Below are 16,365 nucleotides of genomic sequence, written 5' to 3' on the forward strand. Positions count from 1 at the left end.
CCTAAAGATATCTGCTGGTGGAAAGAGAATCCTCAGTTGGGCTCTTCTAATGCTTTAATTATTACGTGATCTATCATCTTACGCAAAGACTCGCACACTTCGAAAAATCTCTTAAATACGCATTAAAATTGATTGGCTAATCCTAGACCGTGGGGCTGGCTCTTGGAAGGCATGTAATTGTCTGTGGGCATGGGGTGGTAGACACAACTGACACAAAGTCAACTACTTTATGGTGGGATAAGGTAGAGAAATCGATTTGGCCACAGGTAGGATTGACACTGTACTGCCGACTTGCGCAGAATGCTGTTACACGCTTGCTTGTTCTTAAATCAGTCGTGTTGCTTCAGATTCATCATCAGCATCTCTGGGGCAGGGATGCACTTCACCTACTGTGCCTCAGACAGTGTTGGGCTCCAAGTGGGATCTCAACAAATAGTTGATGATTGAGTTCTAGAACCTCAAGGTTAAAGAGGTCCTCTAGGAGGCAAGCAATCTGGGCCCACGTTGTAGCCAGGACTCTTGATGGCAAGTAAGGAAACCCCATTTCAAATGAGCCTCCAGAGAAAAGTGCCTTTTCGACCTTTTAACTATGGAGGATGGGGTGGCTGTAGACAATTCTTCTCCTCCCTTTATCTTTTGTCTCCCTTTCCTCTGGGGGCTTGTCCTGCATCAGACTTCTCCAAATATGAGCAGGATGACTGCCAGTAGCCTCAAGTCTAGTCTATATCACCCCTTCTAGGGCTTCTCTCTCTATGTCCATACACCAAACGGTAGAGAAGCTCTCTAACTGGCCAAGCTGGAGTCACATGCTTACAACTGGGGTTTTGGGAGAGATTGGCAGTTCCAAAGTCCCATGTCTGCTATACCCATCCTATTTTCTGTTTGACTCTCTCAGCTGTTTTCTAAATATTTTGAAATCCAAAGGCTAATTACAGACTTTTGGTGAAAACCCCCTATCTCTAAAGGAAACCCTAACTGAAAGGTCTTGAACGGAGCCCTTGGGAGTCCTCACTGATTCCAGGAATGCGACATCTTATGCGTTATGGTCCACGGTGGATTAGCTGTGATTCACTCCTCTTCATCGAATGCAGTTTTAGTTTTCAGGCAAATATTCAGCCCATAGCCGATGCTGCATAGGGAAACAGGATAGCACTGTCTCTTTGGCAGAGTGGTTGTGATGACTGGATAAAGTGACCTGTGCAAAGCCCCCAGCACAGAAATCAACAAATACTGGTACTTTTCCTGAAGTTAGTGAAGAAGCAGGAGTAAGCTATATCTTGCACCTCATCTTCATTGTACAACTCTTGTCTTTAGTTAGCTAGGATTTAATCAGAGGAGGACATTTCTATACAGAGACCCACCAATTTTAGTGTAAAGGTAAGTGTGGGCTCCAGAGTCAGACTGCCTGGGTTGCCCAGACTCTCCACGTATAACCTGAGAGTCCTTGGGAAAGTCCTATAGCGACCGTAGGCCTAGTTTCCACATGTGAACATTGGGACAATACTAGAGGGTTGTTGTGGGGTTTAACTGAAATAAAGCCTGCGAAGTGCTTGGTATAACTTGCCCATAATGAGATCTCCACTAAGTGGTATCATTAAGAATCATTAATAATGAAGCATCCTCTGTGGTGGTTTCCCCTCCTCAGTTCCTGAAATAATGATCTTCTAGGCCAGCGTGGTCCCTTAAAGTCAGGGAGGATGGCCAAGACGAGGAGAATCGACTCTCTGATGTAACAGTGTAACTGACAGCGGGGGTCCGGCTGCTCGCCGCTCAAAAGCCAATAAAGAGGCAAGGTTGGTGGAAAGGAAAGTTTGCTTTAATTCGGATGCCGGCAAATGGGGGTGGGGGGGAGGGGGGTGGAGGCGGACTCCTGTCCAATGGCCAACTCCCCCCGCCCCACCCGCCATTACCAGTGGGCAAGAGCTTTTACAGGCTGAGGGGGAAGGGGCTACATGCAGAAACAGCACAGTCAGCTCCGACAGTCATCTTGAAACTGGTCATGGCGTGGTCTGACCAGTGTCATCTTGACTGTTTCAGGTACAGTTAATCTTCAGTTCCAGCGTCGGTTTGTTCCCACTTCCTTGAGGCCAATTCTCGGAATTGTGGCAGCTTCTAACATGGCTACAGTCTAGTCATCAGGTAGTTGACTTCTCCCACCTCCTGGGGGTTTCAGTATCTACAAGACAGCTCACAGGATATGGCTGTGAATATTATCTATAGCCCTTGAGGAGGAACTAAAGGTTCTTGGCTTTGTTTACTATCTGAACTATTACTGTTTTGTCCCGTTTGACTGTTTTCCTTTGTTTCTGCATTTTCTCACTTGTCTGATTGAACTTATTCTTCGGCTGAAGTTTTTTCACAGACAGAAGGCAGGCTGAGGACACGGTGGGGGGAAGGACCGTAGGGTCCTGCTCCGTTTCAGTAGTGGAGTGTCTGTGAAGAATATATGCGGCAATTATTCTTTTCTGTTTAAACTTATTCTGGAATAACTGAATATCCAGCCAGCAATTAAACCATACATTAAAGTCAGTCTCTTCCTTCCTTTTCTTTTGTCCTTAATTTAAAATTTTTCATTTATCTGATTTATTTTTAGTCCTTGTTACAGTGAAATATAACATATACAGAAAAGTGCGTGTGTGTGTGTGTGTGTGTGTGTGTGTGTGTGTGCGTGTATAGAGCTTACAGAATTAATACAAAGCCAACGTGTCTTTCCACCCACCCATGACAAGGAACAGGACATTACCAGCCCTTCCACCCTCTCACTCCACACTCCCCTCCCGAATCACAAGCTCTGTCTTGCCTCCTCCACAAAGGTAACCACTGGGCTGATTTTACGATGATTGCTTCCTTGCTTTCCTTTATAATTTTACCTTGTAAATGAATGTATCTCTAAACACTATAATTTAGTTTTGCCTGTTTTTGAACTTTACGTGAATGCAATCACACAGCATGTATTCTTTTGTGTTTCTGTTGTTCTGCATTCTTGCAGACACTTGATATTGTCAGTCTTTTACAATTTTGACTATTGTGGTGAGTATATAGTGGTATTTCATTGTGTTTAAAGTACACATTTCCCTGATGACTAAGGATTACTGGCCATTTTGAGACCTATTTTTTATGAAGTGTGTGTTCAAATCCTTTTGTACTTTCTACTAGGCTGTTGACTTTCTCTAATTGGCTTATACATTTTTTTCTTTTTCTTTTCTTTAAAAATATTATCTTCTGGATACTGGCCCTTCATTGGTTGTATACGTGGCAAATAGCTTCTCCCACTCTGTATCTTGCATTTTTCTCTCTTACTCTCCCTTAATGGTTTTTTTTTTTTTTTTTTTTTAATTTATTTATGGCTGTGTTGGGTCTTCGTTTCTGTGCGAGGGCTTTCTCCATTTGCGGCGAGCGGGGGCCACTCTTCATCGCGGTGCTCGGGCCTCTCACTGTCACGGCCTCTCCTGCTGCGGAGCACAGGCTCCAGACGCGCAGGCTCAGTAGTTGTGGCTCACGGGCCCAGCTGCTCTGCAGCATGTGGGATCTTCCCAGACCAGGGCTGGAACCCGTGTCCCCTGCATTGGCAAGCAGACTCCCAACCACCACGCCACCAGGGAAGCCCCCTTAATGGTTTTTGATAAACAAAATTCATTTGAATGTAGTCCAGTTTATCAATCTTTTTTTAATAATAATGCTTTCTGTCCTATTTAAAAAGTTTTGCCCTATAGCAAGACCATGACAATATTCTCCTATATTCCCTTCTAAATTTGCACTTCAGATTTTGAATTATAATCCACCTGGAAGTGACTTTTGCATATGGTATGAGGTAGGGTATAGTTTCATTAGTTTTCTACATGGATATCCAATTTTTCCAGAACCATTTATTGAACAGATTTTCCTTTCCCCATAGTTCTGTGATGTCATTTTTATCTTAAATCAAGTGTTCATATATGCCTGTATCTGTTTCTGGGCTTTCTAGTTTGTTCCATCACTCTATTTATCCTTGTACCAACACCATGCTCTCTTAACTTTTGTAGCCTTGTAATAAGTCAATATCCTTTAAGGGTAAGCCCTCCTATACTTCTGTCTTGTTCTTTTAATCGTCTCTGGCTACATTTCCATCAGTATTTTAGAACTAATTTTTCCAATTTTACAAAAAAAAAAAAAAGAAACCCACCACCACCACCAAAAATTATGGCATTAAATTTATAGGTAAATGTGAGACACCACTAAATTTATAGGTAAATCTGAGTAGCATTAAATTTATAGGTAAATCTGAGAAGACTTGAGTCTTTATAAAACTGAGTCACTCATGTCTCCATTTATTTAATTCTTCTTTAATGCCTCTTAATAACATTTTAGTTTTCTATCTAGAAGCTCGCATATCTTTAATTATTCCTAGGCATTTGATTTCTGATATTAATATAAGCTAACTTTAAATTTTTTCATACTCTGTGTGGTTTTATGGACGGTTTATGTCCCCTCAAAATTCACATGTTGAAGCTCTAACTTCCAACGTGATAGTCATTGGAGATATGGCCTTTAGGAGGTAGTTGGGTTTAGATGAGGTAATGAGGGTAGAGGCCCCACGATGGGACTAGTGTCCTTATAAGAAGAGTGAGATTAAAGCTCACTCTCTCTTCTCCACAGGAGGACACAGTGAGAAGGTAGCCAGCTACAGGCCAGGAAGAGGGCTCTCACCAGAACCCAACCATGTTGGCGCCCTTATCTTAGACTTCTAGCCTCCAGATGTAAGAAATAATTATCTGTTATTTAAGCTACCCAGTCTATTGTATTTTGTTATGGTAGCCTGAGCGAAGACAATGGCCGAGAAATTCAAAACTTGCATATGTTGATCTTATATTCAGAGGCCTTGCTAAGCTTTCTGATTAATTTTAATTGTCTCTCAGTAGATTCTTTTGAGTTTTCTGCATACATCATATTGTATACCAGTAATGACAGTTTTATTCCTTCCTTTCTAATCCTCCTATCCTTTTATTTATTGTTCTTGCCTTACTGTACTACCTGGGACCTTGGGTACACTGTGAAATAGCAGGGCTAATAGTGAATATTCTTATCTCATAGCAGTCTCAGGTGAATAATGTTCAACATTTCATCCTTAAGTACAGATTCCTTCCTAGCTCTAGTTTTTCTAGAACTTTTACGTTTATTAAGTTGGATGTTGAATTTGATCAACTTTTATTCAGCATCTACTGAGATGATCCTATCATTTATCCTTTATTAGTCTGGTGAAAGGCATAAGATTAGTCTAATGTGTTATTCTTTTCATAGATCGTGCACACACATTGCAATTAATCTGTCTGTCTACCTATAGGGTATCCTTTTAAGACGGTGGCATCTGTGTTTCCATGTGCAATTAGTCTATCTATTTCCCTTCTGTTATGTTCCTGTCAGGTACATGTGTAAGGCAACTCATACAACAAATTGAGACGTGGGAGAGGTTTTTCTTTTTCCTTTTCTCTGGCAGAATTTGTTCCACCAGTCATAAGATTCTTATTGAGAATCGTATTCAGATTCTTGTTTCTTTCTTAATTGTGTGGTAGAATTCACCAGTAAAGCTATCTGGGCCTGACATTTTCTTTGTGAGAAGGGTTTTAATTCAGGTTTGAGTTCTTTAATAGTTATCAAATTATTCATATTTTTCACTTTGTGTCAGTTTGGGTAAACTGCATTTTTTCTAGAAAAATAAATTTAATCCCAATTTTCAAACTTATTGGTCTAAGATTATTCATTATATGCTCTTCTCCTTTTTAATGACTGCAATATCCACAAAGATGTGTAGCATATTAACTTTTAGCTTTAATTTTTTTCTAATAAATGCATATGAGTCATAATTAAAAGTAAATCACCCTCTAAACACACCTTTAGTTGCATCCACAAGTTTTAGTCTTCTTCATTCAGTTCAAAATTGTTTCCAATTTCTACTTGATTTCTTCTTCTTTAGAATTCCTTTTGTATGAGTCTGCTGGTGGTGAATCCTCTCAGCTTTTGTCAGGAAATACATTTGTTTCACCTTCATTCTATAAGAATATATGAACTGGGTATGGAATCTAGGTTGGCAGCTATTTTTTTCAGCTCTTTAGAGATGTAATTCCATGGTCTTTTGATTTTTCTGTTGTTGTCTTTGGTCTAATTATTACTCCATTGAAAATAAGTTGTTTTTTTTTTCTTTTTACTATTAAATCTAACAAATTACTCTTTGGATTTGATTTTCTGCGGTTTTACCATGATGTGCCTAGGTGCGTATTCTATACCCCCCACTCTGGGTTTGGTGTGGTCTTGAATAGTTGGACTGATGACTTTTGCCAGTTTTGAAAAATTCTCAGCCATTATCTTTTAAAGTATATCTTCCACTAGGACCCTGATTTGGAACTGTACATAAGTATCTATTAGACTTTCTCAGTATTTTCTGTATCTTCTGACCTCTCATACTTTTTCCCACTCTCCTTTCATCTCTTCATGGTTCATTCTGAATATTTTCATATGGCTCATCTTTAAGTTCAATAATTCTCTTTTTGCCTGTAAAAATTATGCTGCTAAATTCATTCATTGGGCTACTGTAGTTTTCAGTTATAGAATTTCTATTTGGTTCTTTTTCACATCATCGCTGTATTTTTAATAGATTCCTGCTTTCTGCTGATTTTTTTTTCAACCTGGTCCTTTCTATCCCAAAAGAAAGTAAACACAGTTATTTTAATGGCTGTGTCTGGGGATTCTAACCTCGGTTATATTGACTTGTCTCCTCATATTACTGTGCAGAGTGTGTGTATGCGTGTGTATGTATACACACTCATATTGGGCATTCTATTTGAAAAAAAATTATTTACAGAAATAATTTAAGATCTTGAATGGATTTATTTTCTTCCAGAGGTTATTTTTTTCTTTGCTTCTTCCAGGAACCCAATGGGACTAGCAATTTAGAATCACCTTACTTCAATTTCTGGGACTGAGACTTTCTCAACTGCCCAGATGTTTTGAAATTGGGCTGCAGTTGACACCAGGGCTGGTTTACATCTGGCTCACTCTTTTTCCAAGGGTATCACTTTCCGAGATCTTCACATTCCCATCCAGGTATGGGAGATTTAGAAAGGGCCCTGCCATTGGCACCCCAGCTTTTACTGCTTTAGCTCCATCTGCCTCTCTAAGACTCATAGATGCCTTCAGGGGAAAGGCAACCCTTCATCCTGGGCTCCTCTCTCTGCATTTCTGTCCTTTCTTGGATCTTGACCCTGTACTCTTGTGATACCTTTTTACCTTTAACAGATGTTTTCTTATACTCTTGTGTAATTTTTCTAGTTGAACACAGTGGGTAGGTTGATTCAAATTATTTGGTCTGTTAGAAGCAGAAATCACACTTCTTTCTTGGTGGTCTCAAAACAGCCTGCCCTACAGGTTTTGTTCTTTAATTACTGTTTGAACTAATTTCTCATAACTCAAACATTTCCATCATTTATTATCTTTAAAATAGAAATCAGAGGGAACATAATGCATCTACACGTTGGCACAGCTGATGGGCCCTTGCAGTCTCCGTGGCCCACCATTCATTATAAATTGGAGGTAGTAGAAGATACTACAGGGTCTTCTGGATCCTCAGAGAAGTATTAAATCCACAAGGAGCACAATTTAGAGCTGCTTTTGCTAGTGGATCCTGAATTGATTGGTTGCATGCCCACATGATAACTTGATTGATGCCCCTGGAGTGTCAAAATAATGGAGCACTAACTATATAAGAGGTGGCTGAGGGACAGGTTAAGCATAGGCTGGAGTGAACTGCATAAATATTAGCTAGTAGTAAATGATGAGTCCAAGATCAGGTGAATTTTCATAGCCTTTCTTCATATTAACTGCCCATGACCTCCAGGAGGGTCTTTTCCCCCCACCTTCCTTTCTGGCAGAGACAAAGACAAAATGAGAAGAGTGGAAGAGTGGAGAGAAGCAAGTAGAAAAAGAAAAGTCTTGGGAGTGGGTAGACATTTCTAGAAGGTTTTTGCCATATGAGAGTATGCAGATTGATATGTGATAAATTATCCATTTCTGGAGATGAATAAGGATGAAGATGATGGTGATGACAGGCTTTATCATCATTTTGCAAGATGCAAGGAAAGCTTGAAACTTTTTAAAAAATTAATTAATTAGTTAATTAATTTTTTGGCTGCATCAGGTCTTAGTTGAGGCATGCGGGATCTTTCATTGCAGTGCACGGGCTTCTCTCTAGCTGTGGCACGTGGGCTCCAGAGTGTGTGGGCTCTGTAGCCGAGGCTCGTGGGCTTAGTTGCCCTGAGGCATGTGGGATCTTAGCTCCCTGACCAGGCATCGAACCGGCGTCCCCTGCATTGCAAGACGGATCCTTAACCACTGGACCAACAGGGAAGTCCCAAGCTTGAAACTTTTAAAAATTACTTTTGGGATTTGGGCTACACTTTTCTGAAAAAGACTCCATGCTGATGGACCATGTATTTCCGAGATTCAGAAGAGTTAAAATTGACTACAGGACACTAGTCCTTTCTACCACCAGTCGAATTAAATCTCAACAGAACAGTTCTGTAGATTCTTTTAACCATTACTGGCCTGGGAAATCTTTTGCCTGAACTATTAGGGACATTTTAGAGAAAGCTGGATCTTGGTAAAGCATTTTAAAAATAATGAAACAGAACTAAAAACCCATTTTGGAGCCATGGGGTGGACTTATCTAAAAGAATGTTTATAAAGGTAGGTTTTTAAACCTACTATACCTCTTTTGGGTTATGATAAAATAAATCATTTAATGGGACATTAGATTTGATTAATTTTAAAGTCTCTATGATCCTATGGTTTAGCATTCCCAATTTAGGCCATAGGGGCTTGATTTATATTTAGCTAATCCAAATAACTGAGTTTTTAATTCCTTGCTACTGAAATTTGGTTCTGTAAACACAGTCTACACAGAAGGAGGGAAGAGGCAGCATAATCCAGTAGAAACATAGGCAGGAGAGGAAGAAAAAGCAAACTAAAATATCTTTGTTTAAGATGATGGATCCTTTATCTAAAGAGCTTTAGAACATACTAAAATATCACTAGCCTTAAACAAGGGCAAGGGATCATCTCTTACACTTCCATGCTAAAGAAAATCTTTTCTTGTATCAATCTGGGGACGGGCTGAAGGAGTGCTGGCCAACACTTTCCTTGGTATTGAAGACATCCCAAGATGGGGATTACCTAGTGGGTTTAGGACTGAATTGGCCAAGGAGCTGAAGTTAACTCTTCCTCTTCCCTGAGGAAACATGAATACTATGATCTGCTCCTTGGGTCTTTCTCATTGGAGGCTGCTGAGCTGAGAGGAGACCCTCTTGGAGAAGGCTGAGATTTTTTCTAAGCTGTTGGGGTAGATTTCAAAAGGTACAATTCAGTGACCAGAACGTGTGCTAAATAAGTAAACCTGTCCTTTCTCGTCCACTTTGACTATCCATGATTATGATATGTGTGGTCCAGTGGCTGAAATTATGGTGATGTTTTTCAAATATTCTAGTGTCAAAATTTTGCCTTGACAGTACATCTGTAGCTACTAATAATGCTGTTTTGGGCTGACTCAGTTGCTTTGAAATTGCACGGCTGTGTTATGAGTAAATGAGAGGCAACCAATTATCTATAAAGTAAAGGCACGCACAGAGGAGAGTTTGATGAATTACAAACGAACTCTGCTGACACAGCAGGGTGTGGAGACCTGCTCCGCTCTGACTTTCTATCAGTGTTAGGGGCGATGCTTGCATATTTTACAAACAACACACCCCACTCAATTACAACATGGGGTGGGAGTGGGGACAGGAGGTGATAATAAACAAGGGTGTGTAGCGGCAGCAAACCCAAGTACTAAGTACCTAGAGAAAAATACTATGTTCCAGGAAGGATGCAAGGTTAGATAAGAAATGCAGATCCACTGTCATCTAATATGATTTATAACATACACTAAAAGAGCCATCGCAAAACCCCTACCCAGGAACTCAGCCCAGTAGGGGGAGGCAATGCATAAATTCACCTAAGCAGAAGGCAAATGCTGGATTCCTGGAAGCAAACAAAGGATGGCTTCAGGAGGCGTAGGAAACGGTTTCTAGTTTGGGAAGGTTTATCTCTGTGGTCCTCTGGCAGTCTTGTCATGCTGAGGATTACTCTGGGTTTATGCATAAAGAAGCTATAGAACAAGGTTGGTTACTTACTGAGGGGTTGCTAGGTACTTCCCCACCAAGCATTCGGCAGAGAGCAGCTCTTTGCCTATTACAGTCCCGTTTCCTAGATAGGGCATCTCTGGGCATGAGGCTGCACATTCTTCTCGGCAGCACGCTGGTTGTTAAGGTAGACGAAGGGCAAGCAGATTCAATCGGCCCAGAGACTGAGCGTGCCTGTGGGGCGTGGTGTAGGGCTTCCTGCCTGGAGTCCTCCATCTAGGTACCAGATAGTGGCCTCCCATCCCCAGGGAAGCTCACTCTGGCCTCCCCCATGCTTCTCCCTGTGCCGGGGGAGAGACACGGGGAGCACTAGCTTAGGGGTTGGAGCAGGTCTGGAGTCAACTTGGTCAGGTTTTGGATTCTGACCTCTGCTGCTGTTTTCCAAAGATGGGTATCGTTGGCCTGTTTAAGATCATTTTAGCTGATCTACACTGAATCCCTCTGTAGGTAATTCTCTTTTAATCCTTTTGAATAGGGCAAATGGAGAGCCTTGGTTTGGTGCCAACCTCTCTAAGGATGACCGGCAACCTCAGTCCTGATAGCTACAGGCAAGCAACTATGCAGAGCTGGAATTCATCTGCACTGTTTTTCTTTCCTGTTTTTTTTTAATGCTTAACTTCTAATAATAAGTAATACTCGTTTCTCATTGAGGCTCAGATATAAAGTTTAAGATAACCTGAAATTGTAAAGGTGAATCAGGTAAGCAGTAAGTGGTACATAAAGATGAGAAAAATCATGACAAAATGGGAATAAATGAAATTTGCGCGACACACTGCACATGCCCAAGGCCATGTGACCTAGGCACGTGGTCGAGTGGTGGAGAAAAGAGGGCAGGAGTCGGCAGGTCTGGAAGTCAGCTGGTGCAAGCTCAGCCCGCTGCAGCATGGCTGGCTGTTGCTGGGGAGGCAGGTGCTGGAGGGTGGTGAACAGGATGGCGAGGAAGCCCAGCAGGGGAGGGACGTCCTGGCCGAGCAGCCGGCGAGGCCAGTAGAGCCGGTGAAGAGGCTGAAGAGACGATTTGGAAGGTACGGGGGGGCTGGGATAGGGTGGCAGTGCTGGCTGGACACACGGGCTCTTCCAAGCAAGGCGGGTGGTGAGAGACGAAGGGAAAGGCTTTCGGGGTGGAACTAGGTTCAGGTCTGAGCTCTACCACTTACGCGCCGTTTACCTTAGAGTAACACTTAAATCCCTGAGTGAGTCTCAGTTCTGTCATCACCTGCAAGATGGGAGAATAACAGAACCCAGGTCTTGTAAATTCTCGGTAATGTGGGCGACAGTCATCGACTCCGGGGCTGAGCCCCGTGGTATCTGCCTGTGTGTGTGCTGTGCGCGGTGCGCAACATCAGAGCCTTTAAGCTGGCTCTGCCCGACGCTGACTTGACTTGCTGCTGAGGGCGCACTCAGGAAAGCTCGGAGAGGCCAAGTTTATCTGAATTTCGGATAAATACTGAATACCGTTTTAAGTCTAGGTGTGTCCATATCTTGCATGACAGCCCTATTTGTTAACCAACTTCAGAAAGTTCCACGAACCCCTTAACGTTGTGTAAACATTCGGTGGATAGGTGCACTTTGAAAAGGGAGGAGAGTGGGTAGCAAAGATCCAGGTGGACCAACTCCGTGATCAGGTTTCCTAGATGAATGCTTCCTTTCCCCTTTGTCTCTAAAGAGAACTATATACGGTCCCTTTCACACTACAGGCGGTGAGGGTGCTCGTGGTGAAATCTTAGGGCCCATGTTCAAGTCCCTCACCGCCAGGTTACTACTGTGTGCTCACTGGCCTCACTATCCCTCCTGCTCTCATTCGTCTGACTGCTGGGAGAACTGAAGGTGATTTGTTTCGTCTGTAGCAAAAGACCCTTAAAGAGAGAGGTTAATGTTAGTTCATTGAGAAACCCACAGGCTCTCTGGCAATAGTCTGTGTGACAAGTTAAGGTGAATATCTCTCTAGCAAGACTTATGAGGCAAGTTGATTCACCTGGCAGACAGGGGAGTTAGGCCTCAAGGCAAGACAGAAGCAAAAGCTGACAAAGCAAAGCGTACAGGAAACTTGGGTAAGAAGTTTAAATTCTCTTAAACAGTCTAGAAAACACATTGTAAGATAGAATCCTACAATTCAGCCAGCCTCAGGAAAAGCCTGGAGCTTTCTTGCCTCTCCCTGAAAGTGCCCATTACATAAGAAACCCAAAAAGAAAAACATTCAGCCTAGAAAGTTGAGTCTGAAGAATGGTGACCGCATTTGAACAGGACGCCCCAAAATGACACACCGGCTTTCAGAAGAGGAATAGAACAAGGTTTGCATTCATGCCCATAGGCCTGTGTTCTTAGGTAAACTAGCTTGATCCTAAGGGGAGGTGGAGGAGAAAAAGGGAGAGATGAGAAGGTGAACAGCAGTGGAAAAGGTTAAAAATAAAATATCAAAGACAGCTTCTGCTACCACCACGCTATATCCCTTCAGGCAACTGGGTGCAGAGCTGAGAAGCCAGTGACATGGGAGAATGAAATAAGCTTTCTAGAATGCAAGGGCCTGAGCACACAGCATATGTGAACAGTAATGGAGGGGGAGAGGTAGTTGACACTGGGTCTTTAAAGAGGAGGTGGGGAGAGAAAGACCAAGAAATGCACATGTATTTTAAACTCACCAAAATAGACTTACATTTCCAAATGAAAACATAATACTACAACCAATGTGTCTTCTAGCTAAAAATCATAATCGCCAAGTGGTTGATACAATTTGACATAATTCAACTGCTACCAGTATTTGTTCACTAATTGCATTTTTAATTTGTATCTGATCTACTTCAGCTGCTTATAACATAAACACATTCACACAAGACCAGGTGAAGCAGACAATTTTAGAAAAGAAAAACAATTTAGAGGGGAGGCTCTTTATCTGGGGTCCATAATCCCTAAGGAGGTTTATTAACAGGGGTGCCAGATAAAATACAGGACCCAGATAAATTTGAATTTCAGAAAACGAATAATTTTTTTTACTCAAGGTAGGCCCCAAGATTTCATGGGCACACTCTTTATTAAGACATTTCAGAAGATGCATGAGTCCCTTGACATTGTGTAAAAATTTGGAAAGGAGATTGGCTATAGCTTTCTATCAGAGTCTTAAATCCGTGATCTCCCAATAGTAAAACATCATTAATGGAAAGAGAGAATTCTCTTTGCCTGGCCTGAGCTTCCTGGCAGCCAAAGCCAAGGGGCCAGTTCACCAAATAGCAGCCAGGAGAGGAGGCCCAAGTGAAAGGAGAGCCCGCCTGGGTGTCGCTGAGCTGGTTCAGGTCTCCTTGCAGCCTGACAGGAATCTGAGAGTTGAGCCTGAGGGCAATGGGACTCCCTGGAAGGGTTTTGATTTTTTAAAGGATCGGGTTTGCCTCCCTTACAAACTATCTCCAGCTGCTCTGTGGAGATTGGCTTGCAGAGGGGCAGGAATGGAGAGGACAGCGGACAGAGGGGACAAGGGCCTGGGGCAGGCTGGAGGGAAGGGAACAGACCGGAGCGGTATGTAGAAGGTGATGGGGAGATGGGAAAAGAGACCCAGAGCTTGGACCAAGTGCCTCAAGGGTCAGGGTCCTCTCCACTCGGGCTTTAATGTTTGTGGAACCACCACCGTAGGAAGCGGATGCGGCTGCTTTTCTGCATCTGCATTATTTCTTGAGTGAGGCTCTTGCGGGGGCGGGGCTCTGAGCGATGATGAAGTAAACGTACAGTCTTTACCTGCGTCACTGAAAGTAGCCCCGCAGTGCCGCAGCTTCGGCTGCCATCTCCTCCTCCGATCTCCACAAGGTTGGGGAGTCCTCCTTCTCTTTGTCATGTTTCTGGAGCTTTGGAGAAGAAAACTAGGCTCATTAATAGGCCCTTGGGATCTCCGTGAACAAGTCTTGGGGGAGCGGCCGAACAGCATTCGCAAATCAGAGGCCGGGGGCGCGTGTGTCTTTCTTTTCATTGTATTAGTTGCCAGAATTTGAAAATGGGGAGGTTCTGTTACAAATCCACATTTCCAGCTTTTGTAATACAATAACTAGATTAGGCTGCTACATGTGGTCCCTTCACCGCTTTGTAATTATCTGCTGAGGTTGGGAATGGGCGTCACAGACGGGGGACATCCTGCCATTTACCAAAACCCTCACCGCTCTCGAACATTGCGCTTGGCCAGCATCAGCCATTCGTTTTACTTCCCAGACGCTGAAGGCATTACGTTTGCCATCTACCCACAATCGTTCCCCAAGCTGGCCTGGGGTTTACGTCCTCTTCTCTTCGGCTTAGCCTCTGTTATATGAGCTCTGAGCAGTTTTGCTCAGTGAACCAAAACAGCCCGGGCTAATTTATGAGAATATAAATAGAAGGGCCATGGGTACTGAGTAAGAAATAAAAGAGTACATGCATCAAAAGAGGCTTCAAGCAGGCAAACGGTAAAAAACAAAGAAAAACTAAATAAAAAATTAAATGAGGAAGCATCAAAAAATTAACAGTTGGTCTTAGACAAAGGAACCCTTTTAAAATCCTCTTCAGATACCCATATTTATTTAAAAAACATTTTGTATATGTCTCAGATTTACATATTGAGTGAATAAAATTTCAATTCTATCAGAGAGAGAGAGGGTGTTGTCAGAACTCTCTTCTTTAGAAGAGTTCAGTTTTTCCCCTTAGTCTCCTATTGCAATTTAGTTTTGTTAACTAAATTTGTTATTCCTGTGCGTGGCTCTAGACACTGTAAAATGCTGAGGGTATAAATTCTTACAGGAGGCACAATGTACTATCTCGTGTTAAGTCATTTGAGGAGATTGAGGCAAACTAATAGCACCAATGGTAACTAGTATTGATGATGTAAAGGGCGGTTCCTTCTTCCTGTATTATTTCCTTGTGCATCATTTCATTTAATCCTTACAATACACAAGGCAGGCACTGCTTCACTCCTCACCAAGGAAGAAACTGAGTTCCGAGGAAGTTCATTCACCTATTGGAGATCACCCAGCAAGGAGCAGTAGTGCCAGGGGTGTCCCTGGCAATTTTTGCCTTTTAGTCTATCCTGGAGCAACTGCAGTGCCACCAAAGAGTGAATAGTTCCCCAGATCCTGCTCCAGCTCACCGGGTACCGTCACCCAAAAGCCAGATCCTTTGACAAAGGATCTTGCAGACTCAGGAAAAAAGCCTCACGACTAAAATAGTGGAGTTTGCTATTTCAGGCCCAACTCACTCTCCCTCTAACCCAGAGACCCCACCCCCCACCCCACCCCGGCAGCTTGCAGCAGATGGAGAAATGTCCCCATTATTTCAGAGCAAACTTTGATACAGAAGGCAAAACAGTGAGGGAACGATAGCCTGGCCCTCCAGCTGAGCACTATTTCTACTTGGCGTAAGTTTGAGCCTAAATGAGGTTCATTAGCATATAACCAGGACACAAATATGTTTATGAGGGTCATGGATCTTCCGCTCAGAATCTGGCTGCCAGCACGCTGGTTTTACGTTTTGCCACATAGACTTAATTCTCCTTAGTGGAAGAAAACCACATTAAGAAGTCATTTCCCTCCTTGCAGAAGCAGATATGACGCAATGGCTACAGGCGAGGCAAACAGGATTGCTATTTTTCTACTCAGGAGCTAATTTTCATTTTGATACTACCTTTAGGTCTGTTATAAATCCATCTTGTAACAATTCAATAGGATGACGAACGATGCAAAGCTCAGAAAATATGGCCTTCCCACTTGTGGTACTGCCGTCGGAAGACGGTGAAATCCAGCATTAAGTGGTCTCATTACACAGATCGTACCAGATGAACGCAAAAAATTTAGGGCCTGCAAACGTTAATGCCTCCTTGATTATTAGGCTCCCATCTGCTATTGTCATATGCCTTACAGATGGCAACGTTGTGCCAATGCTTATAAGTTGTCTATGGGAAACAGGAAATTAGTAAAACAAAAACTAATTGTATTTGCAAAGCTCTGTTGTATATGGTTTTTAAAACTTAGGGGTTTCCCTCCTAAAAGCCCCAGATGGAAGCGTGTGGCTTTCCTTAGAACAGCTGTGCTCAACCCCGCCTGCCCACTGCAATCACATAGAGAACTTTAAAAACTACAGACGCCTGGCTCCGCCCCAGGGATTCTGATTTAATTGGTCTGGGGGGCAGTCGGGGTGTGGGGATTCTTTTCAAACT

At 42.7% G+C, this 16,365-nt stretch overlaps 1 protein-coding gene across 12 annotated transcripts in view; it reads right to left on the minus strand.

The window, feature by feature from the left end:
* The window catches only part of FHIT (fragile histidine triad diadenosine triphosphatase), a 1,509,753-nt gene that overhangs the window by 27,723 nt on the left and 1,465,665 nt on the right, over window positions 1–16,365 (minus strand). For all 12 annotated transcript variants that reach the window (XM_036870236.1, XM_036870232.1, XM_036870237.1 and 9 more), the window contains one exon: window positions 13,929–14,035. In XM_036870236.1, coding sequence (XP_036726131.1) covers window positions 13,934–14,035 — 102 coding nt within the window. In that variant the 3' untranslated portion in view covers window positions 13,929–13,933. The remainder of the gene's footprint in view (window positions 1–13,928; window positions 14,036–16,365) is intronic.

Source organism: Balaenoptera musculus, chromosome 11 (genome assembly GCF_009873245.2).
Source record: "Balaenoptera musculus isolate JJ_BM4_2016_0621 chromosome 11, mBalMus1.pri.v3, whole genome shotgun sequence".
Lineage (NCBI taxonomy): Eukaryota > Metazoa > Chordata > Mammalia > Artiodactyla > Balaenopteridae > Balaenoptera > Balaenoptera musculus.